Source organism: Grammomys surdaster, unplaced genomic scaffold (assembly GCF_004785775.1).
Source record: "Grammomys surdaster isolate TR1022 unplaced genomic scaffold, NIH_TR_1.0 194, whole genome shotgun sequence".
In the NCBI taxonomy this organism is placed as follows: Eukaryota; Metazoa; Chordata; class Mammalia; order Rodentia; family Muridae; genus Grammomys; species Grammomys surdaster.
Window position 1 is genome coordinate 6,864,412 of NW_021604639.1, and position 22,847 is coordinate 6,887,258.

Consider the following 22,847-nt stretch of genomic DNA (forward strand, 5'->3'; position numbering starts at 1 on the left):
GGAGTGAACAGTCCCTCGTCCATATTCATACACTCCAGATCTACAGCACAAATACTATAAAATGTGTTCTCCCTTGAATTCTTACACAGTTTGTCACCAACACAAATACAGCTTTTATTTTGCAATTCTCCAGCAGACACATTAACAGAGTTACTCTCATTTAAACTACTGATTTGATCATTTAGCACTTTTTCTTTTTCTATTAAAGAGTTTTTGCAAGTGGCCAAGTAACACTGTAGACGGTCACTTACAAAAGTTTCCTCCTGCTGATCAGAAGACACGGGCACATGGGAGAAAGGCTGGCCATTTTCAGAACAAGCTTGTCTACCACTATTCATACCCAGTGGGTCACTGGCAATCTCAGAATTCTCTTCAATAGCAACAGTATCTAAATTCTTGTTAACCTCATCTAAGTTTTCAGACCCATAAAAGAACCCATATGTGGTAGAGGAACTAGAATTCAATGACTGCTTTGATCTATGATCCTGTTTGTGCCCGGACCTTGTAAAAACTCTAGTCCACACAGTAACACCAGCGGCTGCTCTGCTGGGTCCATTTTCAACATTAGGAAGCTCCTCACCTTCAAGGGTATCAAATAATGAAGATAAAGTTTTACTTATCTTGGTCTCCGGTTTCTTCTCTTCCACGCATTTTTGTAACAGGCCAATTTTCTCATTGTCACTGTCACTACTGAGTTCTTTGCTGAAGCAACAGCCCATATCGAAACTTCAAACCTCACATCACAATGCTCGTCCTTTTTTGTGCCTCTATAAATGTGTCTCACACTAACTTGCTGTAGTTCTGAGGCTAAGCCAACACCCCATACCAAAAATAGCTCCTTGCAAAGCAGTCACATGCTCCTGCCACTCAAATCCAAATCCTAATGACAACAGAGTCCTGCCTGACATTCATCAGACATCTTGTGCTGAAATCCAAATGGCACATGGATCTAAAGCTGCACAGCAGCGGGGGGTGGGGGGGGCGGAGCAGAGACATAGACACAGTTTTATCTTATTTTCATAAACTTAACTCTAAAAACAACTCAAGTTATTAGCACAGCCAGAAGAAATTTCAAACTTCTGGTCCTTTTTTGTCAGTGTTTCAGCATTACCTGGATTATAAGACAACAGCCACCAAAAGTTAGTTTGTAAAGTCCCTTTAAGGAACACAATACCAGAACCTTCTCTGTGCATTTACACCCATGAGACTGCTGAGCAACAGACTCCGTGAGCTAAGGGTGCTTGCAGTGCAAGTCTGAGCTCAATACCCAGATGCTACCTGACCTCCACATGCTCTATGTGACCCAGGGACTTGTGCACACACACGCACACACACGCACACACACGCACACACACACACACACACACACACACACACCCCACCACCAACAATACAAATTCTACTTCATACAGCTACTTAAAAGTTTAATCTCATTTTCTAGCTTTAAAAAATTTCTTAATGGTAAGGAATCTTGTTAATTTTGTCAGGCAAAACAATAGAAAGACAAAAGAGATCGTTTTGAAGTGTTGATGGGGAGATAAAACTGTCCAGAAACTGAAGTTCTGCTTCCACGACTGTCTAGAGTGTTATGTGGGCGGAACTGAAGCACGAGCAGCCGTGGGAGAGCTAGAGCAGTTGCTAGGGTTCATGGTGCCGACACTGGGGTGCAAATACTACTGTCTTTACTCTCCAGATATTCAAAGACTGGAATTAAGAAAAAAAACATGCACTGGTATTCTAAAATCACTACATACTGCCACAACATTTAACCTGTAAGACTCTGTGCTAAAAGCAGACAGCTGACATTTACAAACAAAACGCAAGTAACTGGCTATTCTCATGAGTGTGAGCCTACTTACTTATGCAGACACGTAGTAGTTAATCTAAACATTCACTCAGAAACAATGTCATCAAAAGGTATAGTTTGTCCATGGGGGCGGGGAAAAAAGTAAGGTCCTGGAAGTTAAATCATAGCCTTGTAAATGCCAAGCAAGCACTACCACCAAGATATATCTATCTCAAGATACTTTCTTTGCCTAAGTTCTCTGATCTTGTCATCTTTAGGTAGTTTTGAAAGATTATTTTTGATTGGGCCAATAAAACAGCATAGTGGATAAAAGCACTTGCTGCCAAGCCTGACAACCAATTTGATCCCTGGGTCCAACTTGTAAAAGAAAAGAAAAAAACTGATTCCCCTCAAGTTGCCTTCTGACCTTCCTACACCCACTATGATATAGGTACACATGTGTATGCATATATATACAGGGAATAATTAAATACAATAAATAAGGTCATTCTGACACAGTTCAAACTTTACTGACTTGTCTACAGAGTTACTGCTTAAGAATCAAATTCTCATATTACAATTAGAAAAGACATGGCACTCCCCAGAAAAGCAAGCACTAACACTGCCTGTCTTCACACACCTCTCTCAAACAGCATCTCTGCTCATTTATGGTGAAATACAACAGAACCACTACAACAGAAAATGCCTGAGGCCAAAGCAATCACTCTAAGAATCCTGGGGCCACTTGGCTACAGAGAAGGCAGTAGGATTTAGAATCTGAGACCCTTATTGGGCTTCTAACATTGACTGTTTCCTTCTGGAAGAATCTGTGGCTCTAACAGATAACCGTGTCAAATTCCAGTCATCAGATCTTGTTTCCTCCTTAAGAAGATTCCACCACAGAGACCCAGAGTGGCTATGTTTTCATTCAAAATACATTCAAAGCCATCCTGATCCCTTCCTGTGTTAGCCTCCTCTTGCTACCAATGTCAGGACCTTAGGCAGAAAGCAGCTGTATACGCTGTGTCCATCACTCTGCATCTCTCTGTCCACTGCAGTCTGGCTTCCACTTACAGTACCCTGGGATCTGCGCTTCGTGAGGGCATAACCGATGACCTGCTTTGCTCCAGTTCTGTCAAGTCAGTTGGTTCCTATTCGATTCTTTTCTATCTTAGCCTAACACTTTCGTTTCCTCATTCCCTCAGCTACTTTCTTTCCAGGTTCTGAACACTCCATTCCCATCATTTTTCCTTCCAGTACTTACAGAGACATTTAATGCAAATTTAATACTTCAACCCTCTTGCTTTAAAACCAGTAGTCAAAGTTACAAAATTTTAAAAGTCCCTCGTTTATTAGGGACAAAAAACAAGAGTATTTCTTCTATAGACACAACTATAGCTCCCTATTCTCCAAGTCTGTATTTATTTTGTTTATATAAGCTTTGGGAATACACTCCACATGCTGTGTTAGGACTAGCACTAACACTGTGTCCTGTCCTCATCTGTAAAAAACCTTTCCATAGAAAATGTCCCCTTGAGCCAGGCAGTAGTGGTGCACACCTTTAATCCTAGCACTTGAGAGGCAGAGGCAGGTGGATTTCTGAGTTCAAGGCCAGGCTGGTCTACAGAGTGAGTTCCAGGACAGCCAGAGCTATACAGAGAAACCCTGTCTCGGAAAACAAAAACAAAAAAAAGAAAATGTCTTCCCTATCTTTATCATCTAAACTCTGCCCTGTTGAATGAATACTCAAAAAAAGTTTCATTCAGCAAGTAGTAGGCCCATAGGCACAAAGGACACAGGAATGACACAGTCCATCTGGTTGGAGTAGTGGTGGATGTGCCATTGACAGAAGATTTGGGAGGCAGAGGCAGTCTGTAAGCTCAGACTGTTCTTGCTTTTCTTTTCTCCCTCCGTCCCTCCCTTCCTTCCTTCCTTCCTTTCAAAAACACAGAATAGCCATGAGAAACCAAAGCATGGTAGGGGAGCTAGGGATTAACTGTCCACCAAAATGCTCAGTTCACCACCATTACTTGGAAGATACGGCAGGATGATTGAGAGATCAAAGCCAGCATGGACCACACATACAGTAAGATCCAACTCACAAGAAAAGTTGTAGAAATACAAGACTGTAATGACTGCACAACTAAGTATCATCAAATTCTATACTTAAGCCCAATATAAATAATAATTAAATTCAAGTGTAGTGGATTACACACACACATCTCTGCACCCAAGGGAGGCCAGGGCAGAAAAGCCACAAGTTCAAGGCGGGCCTGGACTATGTAGTAAAATATTACCTCAGGAAAAAAAAAGTAATACTAAAGACATGGAAGAAGAGTAGGAGAATGATAACATTCAACAACAGCTAAGGGAAGTGTCGTGAAGGCGAAATGCCTGTAACTATAGTTTCAGGAGATCTGACACTCTCTCTGTCCTCCAAGGCCATGCATGGAGTATGGATAGACTAACATACACACATAAAATAAATAAATCTTTTTTTTTTTTTAAGTAGATGAGGGGTTAGGGAGATGGCTCAGCTGGTAAAAGTGCCATCCACCAAGACTGATGATCTGAGTTCAGCCTCTGGGACCCACATGATTGAAAGAACTAAGTCCTACAAGTTGTCGTTTGACCTCTATGTCTATGCTGTAACACACGTGCTAATTTCATAGATGCTATGTATTTCAGAGAACAGATCACTAATGTTTATTATACTGTAAAGTTCCTAAGAGTTATAAGATACTTAAAAGATAAGCTAAATTTGTAATACTATAGAGATATACTTCCTGCCTCCACATATACATGCAAAAAGCAAAATTTAAAACAATGGATTCCCACTCCCATATTCTTTTTTGAAAACAAACAAACAAACCAACCATGTCTCATGTATCTAAGACTGACCTCAAACATGCTCTGTATTAGAAATGAGCCTCACCCCTTGTTCTTGCCTCCCATGGTAGGAGGAGAAGCATGCACTACCACGCCCCATTCACACAGTCCTCGGAGCTCTCCTTACGTGTGAGGCAAATCCTCTACCAACTGAGCGAGATATTTAGCCAGTTTTCATATTCTTTTATTACTTAGGATTTGACTTGCATACTCTAAAAAAGTTATCAAAATGTAAAGCTAATCATACATACATATAACAGATAAACTTAAAACACTGTCATAAATACTTGAGAATAAATTAATATATCTGACACATTGTGAAAAAAAGTATTAACATTTAACACACTCAATGGTACAATGCCAAATGGATCCTCCTTTAAGAAACATCTACATTTTACTAATCTTTTTCACAATATATATTTGGGATAATGCCATATCTGATAGTCTTGACTGTGGCTGGGCAATCTGTGATAAATCTCAAAACTGAATTACCTGAGTCAAAGCTGGGAGGGAACTTGTTTGAGAAGTGGCTTGCGATATAGGACCATTCATCTGTAAAATTGGAAACATCAAAAACCCTATGATTTTAACATTAATAAAACATAACTTTAAACCATAGTAACTTAAGTAAAACCAACTCATTGAAAAAAATTCACAATTTTACATAGCAAGAAATCTATAGATAGAAAGAAAAAGAAATCTATAAATAATTATATTCAAAAGTACAGTGGTACCTTAAAATGTATAACTTCTGAAGTTCTAACTAAACAATACAAACAAAATCTCTGATAGCTTCAAACTGAGATAATTTTTTTATTGGATTTTTTTTAATTTATACTTCAATGTTATCCCCTTTTCCAGTCCCCCCCACCAAACCCCCTTCCCCCTATTTCTGTGAGGGTGTTCCCCCATCCACCCACCCCCACCTCCCTGCCCTGGCATTCCCCTACACTGGGGCATTGAGCCTTCACAGGACCAAGGGCCTCTCCTCCCATTGATGGCCGATAAGGCCATCTTCTGCTACACATGCAGCTGGAGCCACGGGTCCCTCCATGTGTACTATTTGGTTGGTGGTTTAGTCCCTGGGACCTCTGGGGGGTCTGGTTGGTTGATGTTGTTGTTGTTCTTCCTATGGGGTTGCAAACCCCTTCAGCTCCTTCAGTCCTTTCTCCAACTCCTCCATTGGGAAAACTGGGGTAATTTTAAAAAGCTGTTTTTCCCAACACCACTTAGAAGCTTTAAATATTATCATTTGACAGTATTAAAAAATTTAAAGATGTATTATTTTTATGTATATGTGCATGTGTGTATTTGCATTTGTGTGCAGGTACCCTCAGAGACCCCAGGATGGCCTGAAGCTGCAGTTACAAGAGGCTATGAGCTCCCCAGGGTGGATGCTGGAGACTGACCTCTGTAAGAGCAAGTAGTACTCTCAAACACTGAGCCATCTCTCTAGCCCAAGAGTAAAATTCAAAGGTGGCCAAAACAACAGAAAAAGTATAATAAAATCCCATCTCTTCACATATAATTCACTATGTTAATAAGATACTTAGTTCTTAAGGCTATTTATGTACATGAGTGTCTTGCCTACATGCATGTCTATATGCCTGGTACCCATGGAGGTCAGAAAGAAGGGTCAGGTTCCCTGGAACTGGAGTTAGAGATGGCTGTGACTCATAATATGGGAGCTAGAAATCAAACCTGGGTCCTCTGCAAGAGCAACAAGTGCTCTTAATTGCTGAGCCATGTCTCCAGGCCACATTTTCTTTCATTATTTTACTTATTTTTTGTGTGTGTTAGGTGTATATGTACACATTGTGGGTGGGTGGGTGGATGATACCAGTGTGCACATGGGAGTCAAAGAATAGCTTTGACAAATTTGTACTCTCCTTACACTGTGGAATACAGCAAATCAAATTTAGATTAGCAGGCTTGTGTGACAACTGCTTTTACTCACTTTGCTGACCCAAAGGCTCTAAGTATCTTAAGTTATGCCTTTGTTTTCTGTATCACCTAGTACTTGTAGTTTCTGCTAATAAAGATGTAGATATTTTTTCAAACAAATATAGTTCAGTCTGAAACAGCTTGCTATTTGATAGACTGCAGGAAAAAAAAAGAAACAGAAAAATTGAAACTAGAATTTCCTGTACTACTTTCTCCTCAAGTATACCATAAAATAGGCTGACTTTCCTTTGAAAATATGTCACAACGCCCTCATTCCAGAAGGAATTTGAAGGAATGTCATACAGAGATGCCAAAAAACATCTGAACAGGTCTAGCTAAGTTCCCAGCTAATAAAATCAGATTACAACATCTTTTGGATAATTTATGCTTCAATATAGCTATCCACTTCTCTTTTGTTATAAAACTTAGCACAGTCTTTCTCTCTGAAAACTTCTGTGTGCATCTCTTGCTGTGGAGATCTCAGCCAGGAACACTGAATGAGTAAGTTCTTTTCCTTCTGTTATCATTTGAAACACATGTTCTAAGAAACTTTATTAGTGTTACTATTAACCTCTTTTTAAGTCCAATGTAGAGTTCTTTATCAGAAATAGGAATGGCTGCCTATGGCCTGTGGCCTACAGACCTCCCTCTGGGCCTTCCCTCTAACAACACCTACCAGATGAGAGCTGTCCTTGCCCTCCTGGACTCGCTGTGCCTGCGGTTCAGCCACAACTTTAGCGTCCTGATCAGAAGTCATGGGCTCCACTGGAAAAGTATAATGCTAACCTCAGGACGCTAGAAGAGACAAAGTGTGAAAGTTAGCTTTGATTTGAGAAGCACCAGTTTTTGTTGTTTTATTTCTGAGATGGTCTAACTGTTCCAGGCCTAAGCTAGCCTGGAATTCATAGGAGCCCAGGTTGTATACAACTCACCACAATCATGCCACCTTGGCTTCCCCAATGCTGGGATCACAAGTATAAGCCATTCCACCCAGCATTATAATTGATTCTTAAAGTAAAATTACTAAGCCTGAGAATGCCTGAGTCTTTCAGAATATTTATTTGCCCTCTGGATTCCAAGTAGTTTAGAAACATTTGCCCAGAGCATGTTATTCACTGAGCACGCAGCAAGTTTCTCCTTCAAACCAACTGGGTAAAAGCAACATCAGAAACTTTAGAAGCCATGTGCAAACAAAGAAACGCTCAGGAATTCATCTTAAAACCTAAAATTAAGGGGTTTATAGTCAAGGCACACGAGGAATATTCATAGCTCAAGAGCAAAATAAAAAAAGAAAAAAAAATCAAACTAATTTCAAACCTGGCCAAAGAATGCAAGCACACACACACCCCTTCCCAATGGAAAATGACAAACACACATATCCAAATACCTCACTAATCATCAGGGAAAAGCTAATTAAAACCACAAAAAGACATCACCATGCACCTGTTCAAATGGCTATTAAAAAGATGGGCGACAAGTGTTGGCCTGGGTGTGGAGAATGGGAAATGCCACTGGAAGGACCTATGCGCCATTACTGAAAACAGTGGAGATTTCTCCAAATTTTAAAAATAGAACTACTACACTACATGATCCAGCAATTCCATTTTTTGGTATACATCCAAAGAAAATGCAATAAGCTCCTCATGAAGACAGCCCATGCTCACTACACTATCATGCACACTAGCCAAGACAGAAGGGAATGAGAGACTCGCCAATGGACAAAGGAGTAAGGGAGGGAGTGTGCACTTGCTCAGACTTAGAGCAAATCTTGTGATTTTCTGAACATAAGTGAACAGATAAACCTGAGAGATGTTGAGCTAAGGCAAATAAATCAAGCACTGGAAGTTGAATACTGTATGAATTTCCTTATAAACTCAGCACTAGGCAAGAAACTTCACATATATCTTATCTAACCTTAAAAAACGACTTAGAGACAACTGTCATGTCTATTATTGTGAGGATTCTTAATCATTCAGCTCTGGGCGGAAGGCATTTCTTCTTTAATGATTCACAGATAAGATAAAGAGTTAAAAGTAGGCCAGGTACCTTTCAGTTACTTCTGAAAACAATTGCCAGGAGGAGGAAAGGAGAGTGGGGAGGGAAGGAGAAGATAAAAGTAACTTGCTTTGTTTCACTAAGTACCCATACAGGTTTTTTCACTTATACTATTTTAATTAAATTAGCACACAAAGCAAGGGCTTCATCATACACCTTCACACACCTCATTAGACTTTGTCCTCGTGAGTCCCTTTCCCTCTGTCTTCTTCCATGTCCAGTACTTTCCAGCTGGGTTCTCTTTCTTTTCTCAGTCCCAAATTATGCTCTATTATTTGCATTCCATTTTCCTATTTCCCATCTCCCTAAGATCCCATCTCATGACTGCCATACACATACATATATGTATATAAACACGGAGAGGAGGAGAGGGAGGGAGAGGAAGGAAAGAATTGAAAATTTAAATGTAGGTTCCAAAAGAGAAACTGTGGACTTGTCTTTGAATGTGGTTTGATTTTCAGCTGCAAATATCTTGATTTCATGTGTAAAATTCTGTTATATACCCCATTTTCTAGGCCGGTTATCTATTGATGGCCATCTAGGCTGGCTCCATTACTTGACCATTAAGAAGAGTGCAGCAATAAACACAGATGAGCAAGTATTGTGTGCTGCCTTGGTGTACAGACCCATGTACAGTCAGGTTATACTACATTGTTATTTTGAGGAGTTTCATAAAGGATGTACGATTCACATATCCACTGGTCCTCTCCCCATAGCTTTGCCAGCATTTGGTGTCATCTGCTGTCTTTCTTTTATTTTCTTAATTGTATGTGTATGAGTGTTTTGCCTGTTGTCTGTCAGTACTTAGTGCCTGTTGACGCCAGAAGATGTCAGGTCCTCCAGAACTAGAGATACAGTTGTAAGCTGCCTTGGGTGCATTTTTCCAATAGCTAAGGATGTAAAGGGCCTTTTCATCTTTATAATGCTTCTCCCTATTCTCAAAAACCTGGTTCTAATTTCAAACACTCTTATTAAGAAAATTATTTGATAATCAAAGGCAATCTCACAAAAACATGGTAGCATAGATCTTTAATCCCAAAACTTGGGGGGCAGAAACAGGCGGATCTCTTTAGGAAGCCAGCCTGATTTACAAAGCAAGTTCCAGACCAGATAGGGCTGTATAATAAGATTCTGACTGAAAAAAGAAAAGAAACTTAAAAATAAGTAACAACTAATCTCAGGAGAGTAGTGTTAGAACACATGTGCTATCTGGGTGGAAAGGGTACACTAGGGAATGGAAAGATTTAAGATGGATGTAAGTGCCAGACGTAGTAGTCTTTGATCCAAGCACTTGGGAGGCAGAGACAGGCACATCTCTCTGCAATTTGAGGTCAGCCTGGTCTATAGCGTGAGCTCAAAGATAGCCAAGGCTACACAGAAAAACCATACCTTGAAAACAAACAAACAAACAAACAAAAAACAGCAAACAAAACAAAAAAGATGGAAATAAGGAAACAGGAGGGAGTTGAGGGGGGTGCCCTATGAAAAAGCTTTACAGATACTTGGTAAGCTAATTTAAAAATAAGAAGTTGAACTGAAGTAACCTGCATGGTAGATAATCTAACTCTCAGAAGGCACAGGTTATTAAATGAAGAGTTCAATGACTCCCCTCACCTCCCAAGTTTCTGTTCAGGAAGATCTGAGAATATCAAATAACATAGGCAATTGCCACAGTGGTTGACTGCCAACCAGGACTAGATGGCCTTATTGCTGACAACATCACATGATCTAGTTGCAGGTCATAGAGAAATGAATTGGAACTGAGATTAAAAAGCTTTCTCCCTAGGGCTAGCCTCCACAGTACCAGAATGGACACTTGAGAGGGGAAAACTCCCTTCTGTTTTCATTAAGCCTGGTCAGAGCCGGGACTGTGGAGGCAATAGACTTTATTTTGCTAAACACACACGATATGCCCATCATTTCTCTCTCTAAATAATTAGGCTTTTGCAAAAGCTGTCAACTTTGGCCTGAGAAACATCTGCTTCAGTGAGCAACAGTAACTGCAGACTCACAATGGTCAACGTGATCACAGTGACTGCTACACATTCAGCCAACAATGAGACATCCATAGTCATCTACTATAAGGCTCAGGGAACATCACAGAAGACAGTTTGAAGATTGTAAGAACCTAAAGAAAGGATAAAATGTCTTGGAAAGCTCTCTGCTAGGCACAACATGGCCGCTACACTCCTGAATCCACAGCAGCTGTGATGCTGGAACAAGATTTGGGCCTTCAACCTACAATGTGGGAGTGGGCACTCATGAGGCTCCATGACTCCCTAAGGGCTCAGTGTCAATCAGCATGTGAGCAGAGTAGTCCCATTCAAATCTGCTAGCCTCAAGCATGAGGAGAGGGGATGAGTCAACCTCTGGAGACTCTGATCTACTGCAGGGCCTGCTATGGCAGCAGAAGCTGAACACTGAAGTTGCAGAGGACTACAGCTGTATTTCATAAAACACACGAGTCCACTTGTATAGATTTCAGTGATGCTTGCTTCCCTGATTCTAGAGCACCCCTGAGTCAGGCTCAGGGTGTGCGATTTGAGGTATCTGGGGGAGGATGGGAGAACCTGCCCAGCTCACAGCCTACACAGTTATGTGTGGCCACCAGAGGCTCCTGGTACACAAAGCACAGATGCTACTGAAGTGAATGAAGACTGCAGTGACAAATATGACATTTGTCTAGCATGTGCTTGGCACCAACATGAATTGTAATAAAGAGTATCCAAGTTTAACTAACACCCCCACCACCACCTTGAAGAGTCCAATTTTGGAGAACTGAGAGGAAGAAAGTCACCCTGACAGGTCATTTACTATACTTTGAAGAGTATTTTGAGTTTAAGAGCTATTATGCCTCCCCTAACCCCACACATATTTATCTAATCCTTTTTAAAATTTTCATTGCTGAGTGAATTTTTAAAATCTCACTCTTCTTTCCTCTTTGATTTTAATGTTTCTCAGCCCCTTCTCCAGTCCACTCTTCTAACCTTTAACTGAAATCACTTTACTTTCACACTGCATGCCTGTTCCACAGCCATTATGGGTTTTAATTTTAACTGTGTTTCTGTACCTTATTCAGGTTTTGTTGTTGTTATTGCTAATACAGTCTTTATTTTGAGGACTGAGAAGGCTGCTTCAAATTGGGGAGACAGTCCAGTCAACAAAGTACTTAGCACTGAGTGTGAGGAACTGAGTTCGGATCCCTGGCACCCACATAAAAAGTTAGGTGCAGTAATGCATGCCAGTAATGACAGCATTGGGAAGGCAGCAACAGGAAAATGCTCTGCCTGAAGCTTGCTGGCTAGTTACTGTAGCTTAACCATTGAGAGGTTCAGTGAAAGACTGTCTCCAAAAAGGTAGATAAGCTTCCACACATATACATACAGATGTGCATACACATATGTGCATGTACACAAATACACACCACACAACAGCATACATGCACAAGCAAACAGCAGGCTGCTCAGTAAGACAAAGGAGATGAGGGATGCAGGGTTCAATTCCTGGCACTGTGTAAACTAGGTATGGTGGTACCAACTTGTACTACCTACTACATCTCAAGAGATGGAGGCAGAAGCATTTGAAATTCAAGGTCGACCTCAGCTTCTTTGCATTTGTGGTGCCTGAATGAGTATGAGTCTCAACATGAAAAAGGGCTATCACCAGCTTATCTGACACCAAGTCGGCTTTTTTTTTTTAAAGATAAACCTGGGATACCTTAATATGAGAGCAAGGAAACTATTTATGTTAAGTGTGGCTATACTGCAAGAACACTAAAGCCATAGCAGAAGTGGCAAAGGTCTTGAATGTATATAAAATATGGTATCTAAAAGTCCCTGAAAGCTAAAAACATCACCTCTATACTGTAAGGATATCAGTTCATTATCCTACAGATTATTAAGGGAAATAGTTATGTAGTCCACCTCCCCCAGATAAACCAATATTTCATAATGACAAAATAGTTCTCAAGAGAAGAAAAACCTCAGTAAATGAAGGATGAATGACTTTTAAAATATCAAGCTGTTAAGAATTTAGTGCTGAACATAGTGGCATATGACTTCAATTTCAGCATTCAGGAGTCTGAGGCCAGAGGATCAAGTTCCAAGCCAGTATGAACTGCACAGCAAGACCGTTGGAAATAACACAAACAACAATAATGGTGACATCTCACAGAAGGAGGAAGGTTATGATCATCAATATAGGATAAAAATGTAAATCAGATACTGACTGTGGCCATTTTTCAGTCTTGGCACTGAAACTGGAACTCTAGGCATTTTTTTTAATGTGGTAACAACAGTACCATCTAAGGCATTTTTGCAAAAATAAAATCAAACCAATAGATCTGACTCCCAATTTAAAGAGAATACTGAGGAAATTCATGCTAAGTAAGACAAAGCTATCAGTTAAATCCAAAATGTGAAACAAGAAATGGCCTCACTGGGCAGTGGTGGTGCACGCCTGTAATCCCAGCACTTGGGAGGCAGAGGCAGGCAGATTTCTGAATTCGAGGCCAGCCTGGTCTACAGAATGAGTTCCAGGACAGCCAGGGCTATACAGAGAAACCCTGTCTCGAAAAACAAAAACAAAAACAAAAAAAAAAAACCACAAACAAACAAGCAAAAAAAAGAAGTGGCCTCACTTCTATTATCAAATACAACACATTTTATAAGGGGAGAAATATACACAACTACAAAAGTTTTCACCAAAATAACCTAGTGTAATGTGAGAACTGTTTGGATTTTGGAGTCAGATTGAATTCAAAATTTCATTTTGGATACAGGAAAAAATTACATGGTTAAAAAGAACATTAAAGAATGACGGTGATTTCACTGAATTCAATCAAGGTGTTCTGGTTCTGTTCATTTCAAATGGCCTCCTCTAAGAGATACAAACCAAAATTCTTTATTCGTGGGACATGCTGACACACTCTAACACTCCTCAACCCTGCTACTTGGGAGGCCAACTTGGGAGAGTCATCTAAACCCACGAGCTCAAGACCAACTGTGACTACAGTAAGAATTTACTACATACACACACACACACACACACACACACACACGGAGAAAGAGACAGACCAACAGAGGGAGAGACACAAAGGGAGAAAGAGACAGACAGACAGACAGAAAGAGAGAGAGAAGGGGGGGAGGGGGGAGCACAGGAATTAAACTCATCTAGGCTGTGGTTTGAATATGAAATGTCCTCTGTCCCCCATAGTCTCATGTATTTGTAAACAGTTACTTCCCAGCTTGGTGGCACTGTTCTAAAAGGTTGTGTAACCCTCAAGAGAACATTGCTGGAGAAAACCTGTCACTGGGGGGATTGTCTTGGGATTTTATAGCTCAGCCCCACTTCCCGTTCCCTCTCTGCTTCCTGACCTTGGATGCATATGACTGATCCACTTCCTGGTCTTGCTATATATATATAGTGTTTTTCCTGCCAAGATGGAATGTATGGCCTCAAACTGAGAGCCAGAAGCCCCTCCCTTTCTTTAATTACTTACTAGGCAGTTTGTCACAGGAATGGGAAAGTAATAAATACAATCTGGAATTTTCTTTTTAAACATGCTAATAAAATCTAAGGAGGAAAAAAGAAACAAAACCACAAGGATGGCAGATCAATGGCTGCTGAAACCAGATAGTACAGGTCAGCTGAGTGAGGTTTATGAAACTGTCCTTTTTACTTTTGTATATTTAAATCTAATTAAGGAAACTAAACACACACATATGACTTGGATATATTACTGATACTCAACTGTCTCATTTATTTATACTTAAAATGTGTCCTGATGAAATCAAAGAAAATGTGTAAAACATTTTTATGAACATAACTGTACTGGCTTTAGACATAAAAGAAAATAAGACATTTAACTACAGAAAAGCAGAAATAGCACAATCAATCGCAACTACTTAAGAATTGACAAAACCCACAAAGTAAAAGAAAAAAGCATGATATAAAATGATAGACAGTAAAGTTGTAACTATATTTTTAAAATTCACATAATTTAGCAATTATTTTAAAAACAAAAGAAACTAGAAAGGAATAAGCCAAGAGATTAACAATGTGTGATTAAGGCTTCACTTCTTGCACACTGCACAGATACACACACGGTAGCAAGGATACAACTCAGCCCACTGGTGCTTCTTTCATTATCACTCAAACACAAATGGCTCACCACAGTCCGGGCCAAGTAAGTACTCTATCTACTCCACCATCGGCATTCCTACAATGACTTAAGTATAAAGTTTACTCAGATCTCTTCTCAGTCTCATGACTGGGACCAACCAGGTAAGGGATGCGAAACAAGGAAAGTACTAGATGCTACTATACAACCACAGGCTCCAAGAACTCCAACCTAATTTCTAAAAGTTTACTAAAAAGGAAAAGAAAGGTTAATGAGGGGCCAACAAGACGACTTCAGAGGGTGGAGGTGCTTGAGCTCAGGTCTGACAATTTCACTTGATCTGGGGCTCCTACAGAATGGCAGAAAAGAATACACTCCAGAAAGCTGTCCTCACTTCTTCACATGCACCCTGGCATGGGTCGGGGCCACACAGGCACATACGCATGCATGCATGCACGAGCTCACACAAGCGCGAGCACACGTGCGCGTGCGCACACACACACACACATGCAAGTACATACACACACAAAAATAAATTTTGTAAATTAAAAAAATAGTAAATGAATAATATTCAACTAGGTAAATAAACAGTTTTCCTGGTTAAGGAAAACAGGCTATTCACAACTGTACACCTGTCTTAAGTACTGTATGGATCCCTGGGGAATCAATTTTAAAAGCCAAATTGCTTTTACTTCTAATGTCCAAATGTATCTATAATTGTACATTTACACTGGCAACCAGCACAGGTGTACTCCTAAACACCTTACTGACTTCTTTGAAACTAAGTAAATTCACGGGGGGTTGGGGTGGGGGAGAATTGTCAAAGCAGCTCTAACAAAAAGTTATTAAAATACAACTCTAGCATTTTAGGGCTGGAAAGAAGGCTATTTCTTAGTGTTATTAATTAAGATAGGAACTGGCATGTCTCACTCATTTGCTCCATGTTGCTAGACCATATTCTCTCAGGGCTGGCAGCACCTTCTGACATACCTAAAATGTGTATTCTGGTCGGTCTCGGTCTCTCTCTCTCTCTCTCTCTCTCTCTCTCTCTCTCTCTCTCTCACACACACACACACACACACACACACACACACAGTGTAGAGTTTCTCATGGGAGGCAATTGTTTCTTTCTTTCAACTTGCACAGATCACATACAGAATTCATCTTCAATACTGGAAATATGTACAGAGCAAAAGACTGCTGTCTCCAGGAAGGCTGCTATTCTAGCTTTGTTTTTACAGATTTAGTATCTCTATAATAGCCTCTTCAATGAGTATTCTTATAGTAAATGTGTTACTCAAAGATACTGGCAGATGAAAGAAATGAACTCAACCTCAGTACAGTACTTGTTCAGTTGTTCACTGTACACTGGCACCCAGCACAGGTATACTACTAATCAGACACAGCCAATAAGCCTCAAGATTACTTTATATTTCCTTTTATGCATGCAAACCTGTGCTTCTACTGAAATGGCCAATGGTAGGATTCAAGTTGTTTGTGTTGGGGGAGGGGGTAATAAAATCACACCAGATACAACAATTTATTAGCAAAATCTGACTGGAAAGGTATCTATTCAAAAGAAATATACCAAATAAAATTGTATTTTTAAATGTTACACTAATAAAAATCTAATTTAGAACTTATGACTGCTTTTATGACACACTGTCAGGTCTCAAAGAAACCTGGGACAAATTCCACTTAGTACCTGTGGCTGCTCCTAGCACTTCTCATTCTATCCTACCCTACACCTCTCCAGTCCAGAGGCTGGACTTCCCTTTCCCCAGCTTTTGATTCCTGTAATAACTCAGTCATTTTGACTACAAATTCTCTTGGGCTCTTGGTCTACAGTGCCTCTCTTGGTCCACTGCCCCACTTCTCTCATGGTATGATGGTTTGTATATATTCAGACCAGAGAGTACCACTATTAGAAGGTGTGACCTTGTTGGAGGAGATGTGTCACTGTGGGGGTGGGAAATAAGACCCTCATCCTAGCTCCCTGGAAGCCAGCATTCTGCTAGCAGCCTTCAGAAGATGTAGAAGTCTCAGCTCTTCATGTCTGCCTGGATGCTGCCATGCTCCCACCTTGATGATAATGGACTGGAACCTCTGAACCTGTAAGCCAGCCCCAATTAAATGTCCTTAAAAGAGTTGGCTTGGTCATAGTGTCTGTTCACAGCAGGGAAACCCTAACACATGGCCTGGTTCAGTCTTGACCTTTCCAGATGCCTCTGGCTGTTCTCTCCCTCATAGCTACAATAAAACACTTCTCCTCAACTATACCTAGGAGCCATCATGTCCTCATTTTCATTCACAAAGTTCTACAGAGAACATTTATTTTAAAACATTCTTAGCTGGCATTCTTAATATAAAACAACCAACAAAAACAAAATTAAAAACAAAGACTGAGAATTTGGGTCATCTCATCGGGTAAGCCTCTGTGTAGGAAAGATGTCATATTACACATTAGTATTCTGACAAACTCCAACTCACCACTCCAGGATTGGTTTATAAGGAAACCTAAAGCACCACCATGTAGGATTTGGGAGTAGGAGTGAGTCCTATCTCTTATTTTGCATGTGGCTGTAATAGAATTTAAATGGCTCTGTAAGTTTGCTTCCAAAAAGCTACAGTATGTGGGCAACCACAGCCTGGCAAGATGTAGCCCTTCTCCCCTCACAACAACTTCCTGCTTTTACTCTGCATTGTGTTTCTCTTCCAATAAGCATGAGAAAGCTGTTTCTACAAATGCTTCAACACAATTTCACAAGAGTTTGAAAAGTCAGGCAGAAAAGGAGACAACCCCATTAGGATTATCTTCCTAAAATGCAGGCGTGGCGGATTCACATATCTTTCTTGGTCATTAAGGAAATACCACTATCAGGAAATGCCATACCTTACACTTGGAGTCTCTGCAAGGTTTAAGACAACACAACTATTTTATTTAACCTAAAGTAGGAAAGCATATACGAGAGGAAAAGGGTTTAATCAAAATGTTAAATAAACCTCATGTGAAAAGTCAATTGTCTCTCAAACCCAGCCTGCTTATAATACATTCTGATATTTGTTTATTGATGACTTTTTAAAAAAAAAAAAAAAATAACTGTTTCCTCGGTTTAATGTCCCAGGGTTTGCCATGTCTCACCTAGTGATCAGTATGCAACCATTTCCATTACTAATTCAACTGTGCCTGGCTTGTTTGTGTCTTCTTTCATTGTGGCTTTAAGCTCTGTCTGTTACTTGGTCCGGCTCATTTGTTGTCAATGTTGTTGCAATTCAATTAATGTATGTGCTTCTGTTTACTCAAGCCATCTCTTTAAGAAGATGAACATACAGTGGTGTATACCTGCAATCCCAGATACTAGGTGGTGGAGTATCCCAAATTAGTGGCTGGTCTGGACTACATAGCTAGACCGTGTCTCAAAGAAGTCCAACTAAATACATATAGAATTCAAAGAAGGAAAAGAATAACTTGTCAACATTTCACATGTATTACAACTATCCTCACAGTTATGAGCAGGGCTTCCTGACTCCAATCTTTTCTATTTATGCCCTACATTCATTACTTTTTCACTGGGCAGCTTTAACCAACTTTTTTTTTTTTTTTGAGTAGACATTTTCTTGAGACCACTGACAATTCTCACAAAAATCTTCAGTCATTTACATTTGAAAACAAAGAGTTCTGATGAACAAGAGAGTGACATTAGTACAGGCTTGTTTCACAGAATTCAGAATCAGTGGCTACAGAAGACCTTCAAGCTTCAAATGTCCTCTTATGGATATCTCTAGAGGAGTGCTAGAGGGGTGAGGAAGGAGTGGTGGGGAGGAAAACCCTCTTAGAGACAAAGGGGAGGGAGAGGGGGTGGGGATGGTTCATGAAAGTGAGACCTGAAAGGGGGATAACATTTGAAATATAAACAAATAAAATGATTAATAATAATAATTTTTAAAAAATTACCATGGAGAACTCGTCATCACTCAATTGTTAAACTGGGGGGGATCTCTATCCACCTCACCCTTTGTCTTCAAAGGCTGCACATCATCCATTCCAATGTATATGAACAATTAAGAGTCTCAATCAAAGATATACAAACAGTAAAGGTTGAAATTTTAAGCAAACTTCGAAGTGAGCATTTAAAGAAGGGTAAAGCTAGAGCTGAAAACAGCTTAAGAGACACTGCAACTGGCTCTGCTCGGAGGCATGCCTATTCTTAGGAATAAAGCTGAGACCTAAACCTGAGGTTTCTGACTCCTCAAAGCTGGTTTGGAAGTTCTAGCAAGAGAACACAGCTACTCAGAGACCCTCTACCAAAGACAGGTCCTGCTCTATTGCAAGTCATCTTCTTCAACTGAGCACACAACTTTCAGAGGAACACATGTGGAACAGTAAGGGTTCCATGTAGCCAGGTAGACTGGCCAATCAATCCTGGAAGCAATAGAGTGCCAATATCACTCAGACTGCCCTTATATACCTATTACAGTTTCTAGAACATCTGTCTTCACTTTTTCTATAACACATTAAGTGATTAGTTTCAAAAAACAACTTTAATACATCTGAGACAGACAGACAGTATTTTCACTTTTTTATCCCGGAAGATTATCCAAAAACTTAAATGTTCCAGTTTCTTAGAATGTTCAATCAAAACTTCACTTTGGAAAAAAAAAGATCCTTCTAATCTGTACTAATCAGTTGATAAAGGCAAACAAACCAAGAGCACCTTTAATGTGTAATGAAGGCTATGAAACCCACCAGGCCATGAAGACCTAGAGAAGGGAGCAGTTACTTGCTGATGACAAAGCAGATGGCAGTTACAGAAATGGCAACTCATATTCTTCATAGCCTAAATTACAGTCCTGACTATATGTCTTCAAGTCTTGTTACATGAACATGCAAATCGCCTTCTTTAAAAACTAAACGCCAAGCTGGGTGCACACCTGTAACCCTAGCACTCAGGAGGCAAAGGCTGATAAGTCTCTGAGTTTGAGGGCAGCCTGGTCTACAGAGAATTCCAGGACAGACAGGGCTACTAAGAAACTCTATATCAAAAAACCAAACCCAAACCAAACCACACAACACACTAAAATTAGCTAAGAGTGATAGAGGTTATACCTATAGTCCTACAGTCCCAGCTTCGTGGGAGGGACAGGATTATGTTGAGCCCTAGTGTCCAATGCCAGCATCAGTAACATTAGCATTATCTTGTGATGCCAATCAGCATCACAAGACTGAATAACTGAACAGACTGAATAACTCATTTAACAGCATTATAAATGATAAAACATGATAAAAAATGATCTTACTTTTATATATATGTATATGTGTACACACACACACATACACACACACACACACACACACACACACACGAATGAGGCCAGGCAGTAGGGGCGCACGCCTGTAATCCCAGCACTTGGGAGGCAGAGGCAGGCGGATTTCTAAGTTCAAGGCCAGCCTAGTCTACAGAGTGAGTTCCAGGACAGCCAGAGCTACACAGAAACCCTGTCTTGAAAAATAAACAAACAAACAAATAAATAAATGAAGCGTTATTTCTCCATTTAATATATTTGTATATACATAAAAGTATGTAGATAAAATAGGGCATCTATATATAATATTTCAGTGAAATGGAACTATTTCCTAGCAATTATAATCCTGTATTCCTGAAAAAAAAATCACACCTTGTAAGTGAAGGCCAGGTGCCTAAATATAGATTAGATATGATTTTTTTTTTTAAAAAAAAAAGGAAACATGAAAATAAATGGGTTTTTGTTCCTAGAAGTTTCTATATTAAAAGGATTTTGAAAAAAAGCCAAACAAGTAACTGGAGGCTCAACGGTTCTATATTAGTCCCCACCTAATAGTCTGAGTCCTATTCTGTCTTTCCCCATCATCAACATTTCTTGCTGTAACTGTTTCAAAAAGCCCGGGGCTGGAGAGATGGCTCAATCTTTAAGAGCACTTGCAGAGGGCCTGGGTTTAGTTTCAGCATCCACAAGTTCCAGGAAATCTGACACCTTCTTCTGGCGCCAAGAGTACCAGGCAAATGTTTGATGCACATACATATGCTCAAGAAAAAACACTCATACATACAAAAAGAAGTCATTTTTCGAAAAGTAACTCAATCTTGACTCAAAAGACAGAAGAGATGTGAGATGAGAGGTACAGGAGTGGAAAAAACTAAAAAAAGGAGCCAGGTCAACCCTGACTGGATGTTCTCATGACCTTGTTCCTGGGAGCCAGTCTCTCTAACATAACCTTTCACAGCCTGCTCCTTTCTCCAGCCTCACCAGCCATTAACAGTCTCTCCCCTGCAATACCACTGGATAGATCTCTCAACAGCACAGCAGAGCAGAGCACAGCAGAGCACAGCACAGTCTGCTCTGCCTTCTCCCCTCTGGCCTGGTGCTTCTGCTTCTGTAGCTACTCTTTCTTAACCACCCTGAAATGTTCTTCCTGTGTGCTAAGCAAAGTAAGAAGCTCTGTATCCCATGCAATTGAAAGGAACTGCAAAAGCAAATAGGTAGTTACAAAAATTAATTTGTGTATATTTAACTTGAACTTGTGTGTGTGTTCTTTCTTTTGATCTTTGCCCTAGACCCGGTTCTTCTATTGATGTTCTTCTTACATAAGCCACACATAACACATCACAGTTTCTTTAAAGCACATCTAGTACAGATGGAAAACGATCTAAATGTGCAATGTTTATAGAAGGATTATTCTCATGTGCATATTGTATATGGACACAACCTTTCATGTCACCCTCAAAAACACATCAGAAGCTACTTCCCTCAAGACATGGACTGCCAAACAGGTCAGGCTGACTGGGCAGTGAACCCCACAGATCCTCATCATAAGTCCCCAGAGCTGGACTTACCAGCACAACACCATACACCCAGGGGTTTTTCCTATTTATTTACTTCACCTTGTATGTATTAATGTTTTGCCCGTACGCTTCTATGTGTACCAAGTGCAAGCCTGCAGATCCCTGGAACTGACATTATGGATGGCATTATGTGGGTTCTGGGAATCGAACCCAATTCTTCCACAAGAGCAACAAGTGCTCTTAACTGCTGAGCCAACTCTTCACCAGTCCCCAACTCTTCTTCATGTATGTTCTAAGTTATCTCCCCAGACCCTCCACTACAAACATTTATAATTTCTTTTTTTAAAAGAACTTTTTAAAAAAGATTTATTTATTCATTTTTATGTATATGAATACACTGTAGCTGTCTTCAGACATACCAGAAAGAGGAATCAGGTATCATTACAGATGGTTGTGAGCCACTATGTAGTTGCTGGGAATTGAACTCAGAACCTCTGGAAGAGTGGTTGGTTCTTTTACCACTGAGCTATCTCTCCAGCCTCATTTATAATTTCTTAGTGAATGAAAACATTCAAAACTCTCTCTTGAATACTTTGATTTCTAAGATACAGTATCCCTTTACAGTAATTAAATTATGTAATTGCACTGATTGTCAATGTGTACAAGGTTATAAGGCTTTGGTAAAGAGGTAACTCACCAGGAGAAAGACACCTGCCAAGGACAAGTCTACCAGCCACAGTACAGAGCATCCCGCCATTGCCCAAGACTTCCCAGGAGGAGTACCAAATCTGGTGAATGCAATCAGGAATGATGTGGCTCTAGGGCTTCTGCCTCTTCTGGAGTCATGCCCCTGTGTTCACTTTCCACAAGGCTAGTTCACAACTGTATGCTAAATTTCAAGACAGCTATCTAACCAACAGTGAAATTTTTATGGTTTGGCAGACTCCTATAAATCATTGTTTAAAATACAGTAATTAACCCTACTGCTCTTTTAAAACATAAAACTCGATAACCCCTATTTGAAGGATATGCAAATGACCCAATTAAACACCTGCAACAAAAAACAAAAACCTGCAACTAGACTGTTGTAGCCTCTTTTCAGAAAAGGGTCATCAGTTTAAAATCTCTAGCCTGTCCTTGGGATGAAGTACGAATATAAGCAGCTCTTTGGATATTACTTTTTTTCCTCCCAAAAAAGCCTGAGTTAATTATTTTGTCTCTTACTAGCCCT

The 22,847-nt window shown here is 40.1% G+C and overlaps 1 protein-coding gene across 2 annotated transcripts in view; it reads right to left on the reverse strand.

Annotated features, from left to right (window-relative positions):
- Positions 1–7,414, reverse strand: part of Larp4b (La ribonucleoprotein domain family member 4B) — a 52,638-nt gene extending 45,224 nt beyond the window's left edge. For both annotated transcript variants that reach the window (XM_028769877.1, XM_028769875.1), the window contains exons 1-2: positions 7,296–7,414; positions 5,168–5,227 (exon numbers count right to left, since the gene is read on the reverse strand). In XM_028769877.1, coding sequence (XP_028625710.1) covers positions 5,168–5,227; positions 7,296–7,376 — 141 coding nt within the window. In that variant the 5' untranslated portion in view covers positions 7,377–7,414. The remainder of the gene's footprint in view (positions 1–5,167; positions 5,228–7,295) is intronic.
- Between the last annotated feature and the right edge of the window lie 15,433 nt (positions 7,415–22,847).